The sequence below is a fragment of the Mus caroli genome, unplaced genomic scaffold (genome assembly GCF_978045245.1).
Source record: "Mus caroli unplaced genomic scaffold, Mus_caroli_1 scaffold_15, whole genome shotgun sequence".
NCBI classification, from domain to species: domain Eukaryota; kingdom Metazoa; phylum Chordata; class Mammalia; order Rodentia; family Muridae; genus Mus; species Mus caroli.
Window position 1 is genome coordinate 45,132,090 of NW_028227270.1, and position 12,518 is coordinate 45,144,607.

The window sequence follows — 12,518 nt, forward strand, 5'->3', positions numbered from 1 at the left end:
TCTGACTAGCGCTCAAAAATTATTGAGATCTCATTTACTCCTGGCAGCATTCAACTGAAACTACATCAGCTTCCCTCACTTAAAGCAAAATTCAGTTTCTCTCTCTCTCTCTCTCTCTCTCTCTCTCTCTCTCTCTCTCTCTCTCTCTCTCTCTCTCTCTCTCTCTCTCTCTCTCTCTCCCCCTCTCCCTCTCCCTCTCCCTCTCCCTCTCCCTCTCCCTCTCCCTCTCCCTCTCCCTCTCCCTCTCCCTCTCCCTCTCCCTCTCCCTCTCCCTCTCCCTCTCCCTCTCCCTCTCCCTCTCCCTCTCCCTCTCCCTCTCATCTCATCTGTGTAACCAGTTTAATATGGATTTTAGTGATGTTTCCTTATCATGAGAATTTGGAAATTAATGATGATCTTACCTCAAAATTACAGCTCCTGGAAGACCAAATAAGAATCCGAGACCAGGTGGCCACAGGAACTAACTTTGCAGTGCAGGATCTAAACATCAAACACATACAAGGAGTTGGAGACCTTCGGGGAAGAGTAGCCAGGTGAGAAGAAGCATGTTTAATTCAGGTTTTCCAGCTAGCTGTTGGCTAGTGAATATCTGTCAGAAGAATTTTACATTAAAAAAAAAAACAAAACAGTTTACATCAAGCTAAGTGGGTGACATTGAAAGTCTGAATGCTTGCTGTCAGTTCCATTAACCCTTACGTAGAATACCCAGGTTTGTTTTGTTTTTGTTTTTGTTTTTGTTTTTGTTTTTTCTACTAGAAGTTACCAGAGTCTTGTCTTTACAGACTTCTCCTGCCCAGGTGCCAACAGTTATTCTCAGAACACCCATATAAAGACACAAAATCACCACATGTAGTACTTCTGAGAAATAAAGTACTTAAAGTGTGCAGTGATTACAAATCAGCCAAACAGAAAAAGGTTTCAGTAACATCTTTTGTATGACAATTAAATCAAGAGTTAATAATGTGTGATACAGGAGAACAATCTATAGATAATGACAATGGTAGAAATATGGATAGATACATCAGAAATTAGGGAATGTCAATGACGGGACTACCTTGACAGGCACATGAGAAATTACTTGTGAGTGGGTTACCACAGCTATCTTCCATCTCTATATCTCTTGCCAGATTCTATTTCCTGTTCTTTGAATTTTCCACCTTCATCTTATTCGTTCCAACGTGTAAATCACCAATGAGAATTGGATGGCTGATATCTAAGTCAAATGTCTTAGTCCATCTATGCAGCTATCACAGAACACCCAACACTAGGTATTTAAAAGAACCAGACACTCAAGTGTATCTCAGTTTCAGAGTCTGGGAAGTCAATACTCCAGGACAATGCATTCCACTGTCTTGTGAGGGCTGCATCTTCCAGCCTGTGTGTCCTTGTGTGTCAGACACCTGAAGACTTCCATAAGGGCTTGGATTCTATTCATCTTCCATTGCCTACCACCTGTCAGAGGCCTTGCCTCTTAATTTTATCATACTAGCAGCACTTGGATTTGAGAGGACAGAGAGTTAAGTCAGAGAATTCTAGGATATGTATTTCATCAGTTGAACAAAATGCATTCATAGTCGAGCCTGGTGTCATATATCTTTCATCACAGTACTCAGTGAAAAGCAGGTGGGGTTCTGTGACTTTGAGGCCAGCCTGGTCTGCAGAGTGAGTTTTATGACAGCTGGGCTACTTCAAAAGACCCAATTGCAAAACAAACAAAAACCAAAACCAACTCATTTACTAATTCATCATTTACAATACACCAGGCTAAGATTCACAACACATCCCTTCTTAGTAGCTCTTCAATGTCCATCGGGCAAAACCAGCTATATCAACAGCTTGCCAGCAATGAGGATAATACTGCCCTGCAAGCCTGGTGTCCTGTGACAGTGTTCAAGCCAGACTGAGCAGAAGAGGCAGCTCAAGAAGGCAAGACTCAGAACAGACTCCAAAGTATCTGTAGTAATGATCCAAGAGAGGTGGGAAAGACACTTCACACAGGAGGGAAAGGCTTGAAGAAGAGTAAAGGGAAGGTCTGCTGGGCATGTCCCAAGCCTGACCTTGGGGACAGTGTTCCAGTTATGATATTGTTGGCATATTTATTCAAGTAAAGATGGGAGATAATGTCAAAGAAACAATAAAAATTGAAAATGAGGAACTTTGTAGGCCAACGTAAAGTGTTTGAACTCCATGTGAAAGACTGTAAATAGCTAGAAAAGGATTTTAGATAAGGTAATGGCATTCTAATAATATCTGAATTGGTGGTACATATGGAACAAGGGCATAGAAATTAGATGCATTCTATGGCAGCAGCCCAGGGTAGAGGTAGGTAGGCCCTGAACTACATCATTAGTCATAGCTGTTTAGTGCAGAGGACAGACATAGGAAAATAGAATCTATAGGATTACTACATGAATCAACATTAATTAGGACAGAGGAATACATGTCAAAGGTTTCAGAATACACCCAAAATTTTGATCTGCAAAGTAAAAAATTATGAAATGAGAGGCAGGTAGGACAAATAAGTAGAAGGTGCATTGGTCCCAAAAGTGTCCCTTCTGAGAAACCAGTAGGATCTTAGGCAATGAGCAAGGCATTCAAAGGGGAAGCTTAGGGGCAGAGATAGGGGAGGTGCCCTGGATTTTTGTTGTCCTCCAACACAAATAACTTAGCAGTACTGGGAAGGATTCTATGGTTCTGAGATGTTGCTTTATTCCCCTAAAAATACAATACTGTTTAGGAAATAATGTTCAGGGTTAGGAAGTCATCAGAGAAAAATTAACTGATAATCCAGAGACTTAGTAAATAAATACAATATTTATATATCATTCTATGTTTATTAGACAATATCTGATACATGCAAAAGAATGTTTAGATTTGGGTGGGTTATAAAAAAACGTAATACGATAAACATGAACGAACCTTTGGCCGGCCTTACTTAATAGGTTTTTGAAAACTTAAGCAACAAACACTTCCTTTTGAATGAAATATGATTTGGTTCAGTTTGGTGGTATACTGATAACATTTAAATGCTTATTTTTTTCTTATAAATTCTATTTTGTATATAAGGCAAAGAACAAATGGATTCAAAGTAGCTAAGGGCCTGAGAGATGGTCCAGTAGGTGTAAGTGTTTGTAGACTAAGCCCGTAGACCTGAATTCAATCTCCAAACCCAGAGTAGAAGGGGAGAAGTGATTTCTTAATCTTCACAGGTAAGCATTAGCACATGTCATACTGACACACACACACACACACACCTATACACGCACTGGCACTCATACACACTGACACACACACAGAGATTGTTTTTTTCTTTAAGTAACTCAGAAATCAATAGAATAACATCATGAAGATGTGACATTCTTTTTCCTTTGCTCCAATTTAATTTATTTTTAAATATTATTTTGGAGTCAAATCCCAGGGACTGTTCCCAGGCTAACCATATTCTCTATCTACTACTGAACTCCATTCCTCTTTATTGCCCTCTGTCTCTCTTTCTTTATGTCTTCCTGTCTCTCTGTCTTTCTCTATCTCTCTCTGTGTCTTTCTCCATGTGTTGAGACAGAGTTCTGCTGTATTACTAAGGAGAGCTGAAACGACTAATTTCCCACTTGCTCCTCTCAAGGACCTGGATGTATGGGTACTTGCCAGTACATGCCACTGTCTCCAGTACTTTCTAAGCCTTCATCCTCAATCTTAAGTAGTATCCATAGGGCAAGGTCTTGTTTCTCCTTGAAATGTCTAATATCTGTGGAAAATTCTGAAGACTATTTGGTTACCTGAGACAAACTCTGGCTAGAATTTGTCAGACTTAGATTTTTCCTCCCTCTCCTGCTTCTTTTCTGTGTTTTTTTTTTTTTTTTTTTTTTTTTTTTTTTTGGCCAAGAAAAAAAAAAAAGACTAATGGATAAGCCAAGGCATCTTGATTACTGCCTTTCCACATTCAGTCATTTAAATTCTAATTAGCATTTGCCATTTTCCATAAGTGAAATTAAGTTAATTATTTTAACATAATTCCTAGCAAGCACTTTAGTGTTTCATTAATCAGCCTCAATATTTAAGTTTAATATTTAATACTTAATTAAAGTTCTAATTCCTTGGATTTTTACTTCTCCCCCATCCCAATGTATTGGTATTTTAAAAGCTGATACTTCCTTTGAAGTGAGTTTCTCACTGTGGTACAGCCTCCCTGTGATATCTCTCTTCTGGCAGATTGGTCTTGAGTACAAAACAGATAAAGGTGAGTGAGCACGGGGTACCCACAGGAATGGTCATAACTTACAGCCTGTAGCAGCAGCAGCAGCCAGTGGCCAAACCACTGCCATGCTTGGTTCATTAGGACTACAAATCAAACTTGTATATTTTTTTAAATGAGAAATCATGTTGATTTGTGATTCAAAGCAATAATCATGTACTTCGAGTATAAAAGTTGAGAGAGAACATTTCTGTCTATACAGGACAGAATGAAGACATTTTGCTCAACTCTCCTTCAAGATATCTCAGAGCTAATGGAAAACTTAAAAGGAAAAAAACTTTCACTTTTAATATAATGTGGAGTAGATCAATACATAGATATGATAGATGATAGATAAGGAGATGGATTATATATAGATTGATAGTGTTAGATGATAGGTAGGTAGGTAGATAGATAGACAGACAGACTCCAAAAGGCTGGAGAATATACTTCATGAACAGAATTGCCCAGAAATAGAAAGCAAGACAAACTCAATGTCTCCCAGTTTCAAAGAAACTAAGAGAAATGAAAAACTTGTGAACTTATATGTGACTCTGTCTAAAGGTGACACATAAATTCTTTTCACACATAAATCTTCAATGAAGTTATTTTTCTCTTTAAAATGTGAACCCATTACCATGAGGGATACCAGAGAGTTTTAGAGTTGTAAAACAGAAGGGCATGTGAAAGTGGCCTTAGGAAGCTTAATCACAGCTCTTTTAAATCTCTATATAAAAGCAGAAGGTTATGGGACAGAGTTGAAAGAAGGTGCACCTCAGCCTTCTAGACAAAATAAGAATGAAAGAAAAATACTGCCTTAAGTCATTTTTCCATGTGTGTGAGAGCAGACTGCCTCCTTTAAAAACGTAAGTATCCATGTATGCTTGAGCTCTCCTTTTAAAATCAGAAAAGCAAAATCTGACCAACCAAGAAATAAATTAAAGGAATGGTGGGATGGCGGTGCCATGGTGTATAATGAAAATGCAGTAACTGTAGAGTTTTTAGTTAGAGAACACAACTCAAGTACCATACAATTTGACATTCTAGAAGAGCAAAATGTTTACAGAAATGCCAAAGGGGTAGATATATAAATTTATTTTTATCTCTTCCTGCCCCTGCTTTGGGGAAGTATGGGCAACAGACCCTGTCTGCAGTTGAGATGGCAAGTATAGAACGCCAGCCATTCCTGTCTGTGATGGCTTTTGAGGTACCTTATTTTAGAAATAATTATCTCCTGTAATAAAGAAGTACACAGCCAGCCCTCATATCTGTGGGTTTTATATCTACAAAGACAGCCAGCCTCAGACAACATGGTTTATAATGGGCTTGTAGTAGTAAAATTATCCTAGAAAAGGATGGACACAAAGAACAGCCCCAGGGAATAGAAAGCACTGCTCTCAGAAGTCTCTGGTCAACCTTGGATTTCAGCTTTGTGGTTAGGCTTTGTGAGGAAGTCAGGAGTCACTGTCAAATAGGTAAATAAGTTGCCAAGCCCATGTCTATGCTCTTAGAGTGCCAAGAACTGTCTAAATAATTCACTCATCACAACCTCCTGTCCTTAAATAGCACCAGTAAGAAATACTATTGGGAAGGCTACTTAGAGTCCTGGGGGTTGAGCAAGCAGCATTTCAGAAGGCATAGGCACACATCTGCCAATGAGTCTATCATCTCCTAGTAGTGTGGGGTAAAAATTATGCATCTGTTACAATGCATCAGTTTAGCATTATTGGCCCCTGAACAACTACTTTTTCAGTGTAGAAAATCAAAACTTAAGTGTTAAGAAACTCATTCCATATCACAAACCTAACAAGTAGCAGAGGAAAGGCCCAAAGCCTGGTCTATGTGCTTCTTAGTCAGCAACCCGCATTGTGCACACCAGCTGTCCCAGAGCTTGGGAAGTAAGGAGAGTGTGGCAGAAGGGGACAGGAAGTAGTGGAATCAGCAGCAACTCCTTTGTACGCTTGGGGGTTATATGGTCTCAACATGGATTCACACGAGAGCATCCTAACAAACCAACCAACAACAGAGTTGCCATTCCAACGATTATAGATTCTATACACAACTCTGTACAACAGTTTTGACCATGACATGGATGCATAGTATATGGTTCTTGTTCTTGATCAGACTGACTCCTAATTTTGTCTCCCACAGCCTCCTGCCTCCCAACCATAGCCTTCCTTCACAGAATGCTAGACAAGATTACTATCTTAATTCACTTTTGGCTCCAAAACTCTTAAAGAAAAAATATTAGCTCTGGGGCTTACAAACTATTAGTAGTCCTAAGATACTATGTTATTTGACATGATAAAAATGAAATTGCAGTTCCTAGTAAATGGCTATGACTTGATGGCAGTTATTTTATAGCATGACAACTGTCTGAGAGGGTCTGAGAGCTCAGCCTTATAGAAGGGCAGTTCTTTGGTGCTCTGTCTTCAAATTCATTCAAACAGGAGCAACAGCTGAAACTGATCCTTAAGGCAGCAAGGAGCATCCCCAAGAGAAGCTTGAGACACAGAAGAGAAAGGTTCCATGTTTTCTCTGCCATTCTCTGTCTCTCTGTCTCTCTGTCTCTCTCTCTCTCTCTCTCCACACACACACACACACACACACACACACACACACACACACACACAGAATTCCTTTCCTAAAATACTCAGTGCAGCCTAAGGACCGATGTACATTCAGGTGGCAGTGTGAATTGCCTTTGCCCCATGAGACAACACGAATTTGAGACAAGTTCAGGAAGGGAAGTTTTGTTAGGAGCTAAGAGAATTGGACATTGATTTTTGAGGATAGAGTAGAATATTTTGTTTGATTGAGACTTTTTTTTTTCCTAGCAAAAGGGAAATTGGCAATTGGCAGCTGAGAAAAGAAAGTAGATTCAGAACTTGATAGAGAAAAGGAAAAATTATCATAATTCCCTAACCATAGGTAAATGAATATAATATCCAAACACCAAAATCTATAAAAATCACCTAGCTTAACCAGGCAAGGTGGTACATTTCAGCACAGAGGAGGCAAAGCATGTATATATCTCTGTGAGTTCAGGGCCAGCCTGGTCTACATAGCAAGTTCCAAGCCTGTCAGAGGTACATAGTAAGATATTCTCTCTCTCTCTCTCTCTCTCTCTCTCTCTCTCTCTCTCTCTCTCTCTCTCTCTCTCTCTGTGTGTGTGTGTGTGTGTGTGTCTGAGAGAGAGAGAGAGAGAGAGAGAGAGAGAGAGAGAGAAACCGACAGACAGACAGACAGACAGACAGAGAAAAGAAAAAAGAAGAAGAGAAAGAAGAAAGTAATGATTGAAGGAAAGAAGGAAGGGAAAAGAAAAGACAATTTTGTGAAGCTGAAATGCAGTCTCTTTCCACTCCCCATGGTGTTCCTACAGTACCTCGATGCTGTGACTGAGCCAGTGTGACCAAGATAGCCTCTCTCCATCTCTCCATACCCCTTCTCATATCTGCCAACATGTTATTCAAAGAACTGGAGAAATTTGGTGTTAAGTGAATGCCTAGATCATACTGTAGATTTTACAGTTTGTGAGCCTGCTGATCTCACGCAGATTTCCATCTTGACCCTAGATGTGATTCAAGCATTGTGAAGCTGTCCGGAGACATCCAGTTCATCAGGCATGAGTGCCGACAGATGGAGAAATCAGTTCAAGAACTTGCTTCTTCCCTAGAAACCATTTCCAAGAACTTGGATGTGAAGGTAACTGGAAAGAGATAGGATTTGTAGGGCATTGCAAGCTACTATCAGCAGTATTGTGATAGCTCATCAAAAGGCCTACACAGAAAAGAGAATCCTTTACCTTGAAAGATTTAACATGAAGCTTATTCATATACGTTATTAGTTCAGTCAGTTGAACCAACAAACATTAAATGAGTGCCACTTGTGTCCCAGCACAGGCATCTACTGTGAGCATGGGTTGCTTCCTTCACTGCTGATATTTGCTCACTTGCTGGCTTCCTTACACACTCTGGAGCTCAGAATTATACACAAAAGCAGTTCTCCTGGGAGATATTATTACTAAAGGCCCAACATTTGTGTCACTGATAATGTTACATATCTATTTAAACCCTGTGGTGGGTTAGATCTTTTATGAAAAGATCTTATACTGAAAGACTCCAAAACTCCCAAAGGGAGGCACTTACTCAAGCCTCGGGTCAGCCGCGCACCCAAGAAGACACTGAGACCGGTACTTAAGATGTATAGAGAGTAAGATTTAATACAGCAACGACAAGAAAGCATACAAAAAGCACATATACCAGATATCTGGGGTCGAAACTCATGCAGCCTGCAAGGTGCAGAGGAGATTCGGCAACTAGCCCAAATTTTCACAGGCTTTTATAGGAAGGAGGCAAGGGGGGAGCAGGGCAGGGAAAATACAGGTTTTACGTCACTAAGAGATTCAGCCAAGGGTTTTTCCAAAGTGCTTTTCGCAACGCGTCCCACACTTTGGCCATGTACTTGATTCATTGGAACTGAGGTTTTTACTCACACCCTTATCTCAAAAATGTCCCTGGCACAGTCCTTAGTTGAGAGGGGTTGGACTCCGGTGTGAGAGTTCAGAATGTACTCTGGGGTGAGAAGTTCTGGTGGTCAGTAATTTTCCTCTTTCCTCTTTCAATACTTATACTTAGATCATAGACACTGCTTCTTTAATGGACCTGCCTAGTACTTGGGCTTTCAGACTCACCCTTTCTGCCCAGTGATACTGAGCTACCTGAAAATCACTACTTAACTAGATTTGACTCTTTCATGTCCTGTCAGTAGGTGACACATTCATTCTCGTTTCCTAGGAAAACTGTAGTTGCAGAATGGGTTTTCTCACTGATACTTGTTATTATTTCAGACCCTTTGAGAGGCAAATATAATGAAAGAATCAGATGAGCAAAAGACTCATTAAGGGACATCTGTGAGGAATAGTGGAGAGAGATCTGGATGGGCCAGAGAAATAGAAATCTGACTCTTGTGTCACAGACAGGGAAGGAAGGACTCTGTGAAATGCCAGGAAGAACGTGTCATCAAGTTCCATGAATGAAAAGTCCCTATGTGAGGAGTGGCACTCCTGGTGCTGGGATGGAGGGTTTGGGAAGGACACTCAGGGTACACCAAACACTGGGTTTTAAGCCCAGTAGTTAAGGTTTTGGGCCAAGTATGCTGTCAGAGTAGCTGTCAGAGACATGTGAGACACTATAATTAAAAGAAAAATTAAAAAAAAAATCTGTACTCAAATAGCTGGACTTTGATTTCTTCATATGCACGCTGTTCTATCAATTTCCACTTAGCAAAGTGCAGACACATAGCCTTTGCTTTTCTTCTTGCATTTGGAACATTTCTAAATTCCCTTTGGATCACAGTGATTACTTGCTTATGCACGGACGCTGGGAAAGAGTGAGCCAGTGCTAGTTGTTTGTGAGCATCATGGGCTGGGACATACATCTATTAAATAATCATTGTGTGAGGGTTAGTGTATGATTTAAGCTGTAGTAGTATTTCTTTTATTAACTGGTATGCTCTTGTTTTGAGGACATAGATGTTTAGAACTCAACTGTCATCTTGGCAGATTTTTCACTTGATGAATATGTTGTGTCCTTCCTTATCTATTTTGATTAGTTTTGGTTTGAAGTCAATTTTATTATATATTAAGAAAGCCACACCAGCTAGCTTGGGGTTCATTTGCTTGGAATATCCTTTTCCATCACTTTCCCCTTAGGTAATGTCTATCCTTGATGTTGAGGTGTGTTTCTTATATGCAGCCAAAGGATGGGTCCTGTTTTGTACTCATTCTGTTAGTCTGTGTCTATTTATTGGGGAATTAAACCAATCAGTGACCACTGATATCGATATCTCATTGAGTAATGATTGTTGGTTTTTGTTTTTTCATTGGTGGTGGTGGTAGTGGTGGTGTGTTTATGCTTCCCCTCCTTTGATTTTGCTGATGTGAGATTATTTTCTGCATTTTTGTGGGTGTAGCTAACTTACTTGGTTTGTACTTGTTCTTAAAACACCTTCTGTAGTACCAGATTTATAAATAGATATTGTTTAAATTTGAATTTATTATAGAATATCTTATTTTCTCCATTTATGATGATTGAAAGTTTTGCAACACATCTGTTCACAGCTTTCTGGATTTTAGAGTCTCCATTGAGAAGTCAGATATAATCCTAATAGGTTTGCCTTTATATTTTACCTGGTCATTTTCCTTTATAGCTTTTAATATTCTTCCTTTGTTCTCTATGTTTAGTGTTTTTATAGTTCTGTGGTGAGGGGAATTTCTTTTCTAGTCTATTGTATTTGGGGTTTGTATGTTTCTTGTACCTTTATAGGCACCTCATTCTTTAGGTTAGGAAATTTTTCTTCTATGATTTTGTTGAAAATATTTTCTAGGCCATTGAGATTCTCCTCTCTCTATTCCTATGATTTGAGCATCGGTCTTTTCATAGTTTCCCAGGTTTCCTGGATGTTTTATGTAAGGAGTATTTTAGATTTAATATTTTTTAATGGTTGTATCCATTTCTTCTAGGTATCTTCAATGACTGAGATTCTCTCTTCTATCTCTTGCACTTTGTGGTGAAGCTTGCCTCTGTAGTTCCTGTTCAAATTCCTAAAAACTTTCATTTCCAGGACTCCCTCAGTTTCTGTTTTCTTTATTGCTTCTCTGTTGCTTTTCAGGTCTTGAACAGTTTTTTTTTGTTGTTGTTTTTTGTTTTTTTTTTTTCCCCACGGGAACAGACTTTATTAGTTCACTTGGGTCTTCTCTGGTAGGGCATTTGAAGGGTTCTCTGGCACCCCTCATTTTTTTTCTTTTTTGGCAGCAGCTGCAGCAGCTTTTAAGGCCCTTTTTTGCTTCTTCAGCTTTTGCACCTCCTGGTAACCCCGAATGCACAGAGACTTCTTGGCCAGGAAGCGGCAGTGAACCTTTTGGAAACGCAGAGGGGGTAAGGTATATTCCATCCTCAGCTCCTTGCATGTCTTTTCGAAGACATCATAGTTGGTTTGACGGAGGATTTTGAGCAACTTTTTCCTCCGGTCGATGCTCATCAGCAGATGGCGTTTATGGGCTTTGTCCTTTCGATGTTTCTGCATGTGTTCTTCATAATTGCGGATCCTGACAGTCAAGGCAATGATTTGACCTTCCAAGGTTCTGGAATCCTTAGGGTTTTCCACAATCTTGTTCATCAATTCTTGCTTGATTTTTAACTTCTCTTTCCTGCTGGCCATTTCCAAAGACAAGATTCTTTTCACAACATCATCAACCTTCTCTATGCTGGGGATGATGTCCTTGTATTCTTTGATGAACACGGAGGAGGGTGTCCTGCTCGCGCGGTGAGCAGTAGACTCGGAGGCGGAAGGCCACACTGCACGGAGAGCAGACTGGCGCTACTTCCGCCCCTCGGCGCAGGGACTGGGGCCCTGTGTCACCGCCTGGGCACTAATGGAGCTCAGCGGCCCGCAGTGTGGTGACTCCCGACTGGAGGGGGGGGGGGGGGCGCACCGCCACTGTCCCACGGTGGATCCAGGTTAGATGGGCGGTTTGGGCGAACAGTTTTGTTGTTGTTTAAGAGATTTATTCATTTCCTCCAATTGTTTTCCTGGATTTCTATAAGGGATTTATTCATTTCCCCATTAAGGATATCTGTCATGTTCATAAAGTTGGTTTTAAGGTCACTGTCCTGTGCTTCAGCTATGTTGGCATATTCAGGGCCTGCTGTGGTGGGATATCTGGACTCTGATATTGCTCTAGCTGTAATTATTTGTGTGTGTGTGTGTGTGTGTGTGTGTGTGTGTGTGTGTGTGTGTGTGTGTGTGTTGGAGTCTGGGTATCTGGGTTTGAGGTGCTTATAGGTCTAGGTGTTGATTTCTGGGTTTGCCTTGGTTGTATTCCTTGGTTTTTGTATCTTCCCTAGATTTTTAGAGAGTGCATTTAATGGCTGAGTGTTGCCTGTTTTACTTGTCTGCTAGTCTGGTATGTTCACAAGAACGGTTGGTGAGGGCTGGAGTGATACTCGCTGGTGTTGGAGGTGATAGGAAGACTAGGCAATGGAGAGATATACAGGAGGGATAGGCGGGGAGTGGGGGAAAGCTGGTCATGGTATTCTGTTCCAGTGCTAGGAGCAACGATGAGAATTGTGTCTGGGATAACAGAGGGATGAGGAAGGTCTGAGAGCAGCCTGCCTGGTCTTCTGGCAGGTGAACCATTTTCTAATGCAGACATGATCTAGGCTTCTTCAGAAAGAAAGTCTTAGCTCCAAACTTTTTCTCTGTAACTCCTTCCATGGGTGTTTTG

General features: G+C 40.5%; 1 protein-coding gene and 1 pseudogene across 3 annotated transcripts in view; one reads left to right on the forward strand and one right to left on the reverse strand.

Moving 5' to 3' along the window:
* The window catches only part of Fam81b (family with sequence similarity 81 member B), a 78,096-nt gene that overhangs the window by 38,062 nt on the left and 27,516 nt on the right, over positions 1-12,518 (forward strand). For all 3 annotated transcript variants that reach the window (XM_021180658.3, XM_085830944.1, XM_085830945.1), the window contains 2 exons: positions 415-533; positions 7,807-7,936. In XM_021180658.3, the coding sequence (XP_021036317.1) occupies positions 415-533; positions 7,807-7,936 (249 nt within the window). The remainder of the gene's footprint in view (positions 1-414; positions 534-7,806; positions 7,937-12,518) is intronic.
* Positions 10,970-12,430, reverse strand: LOC110308419 (small ribosomal subunit protein uS15m pseudogene; annotated as a pseudogene).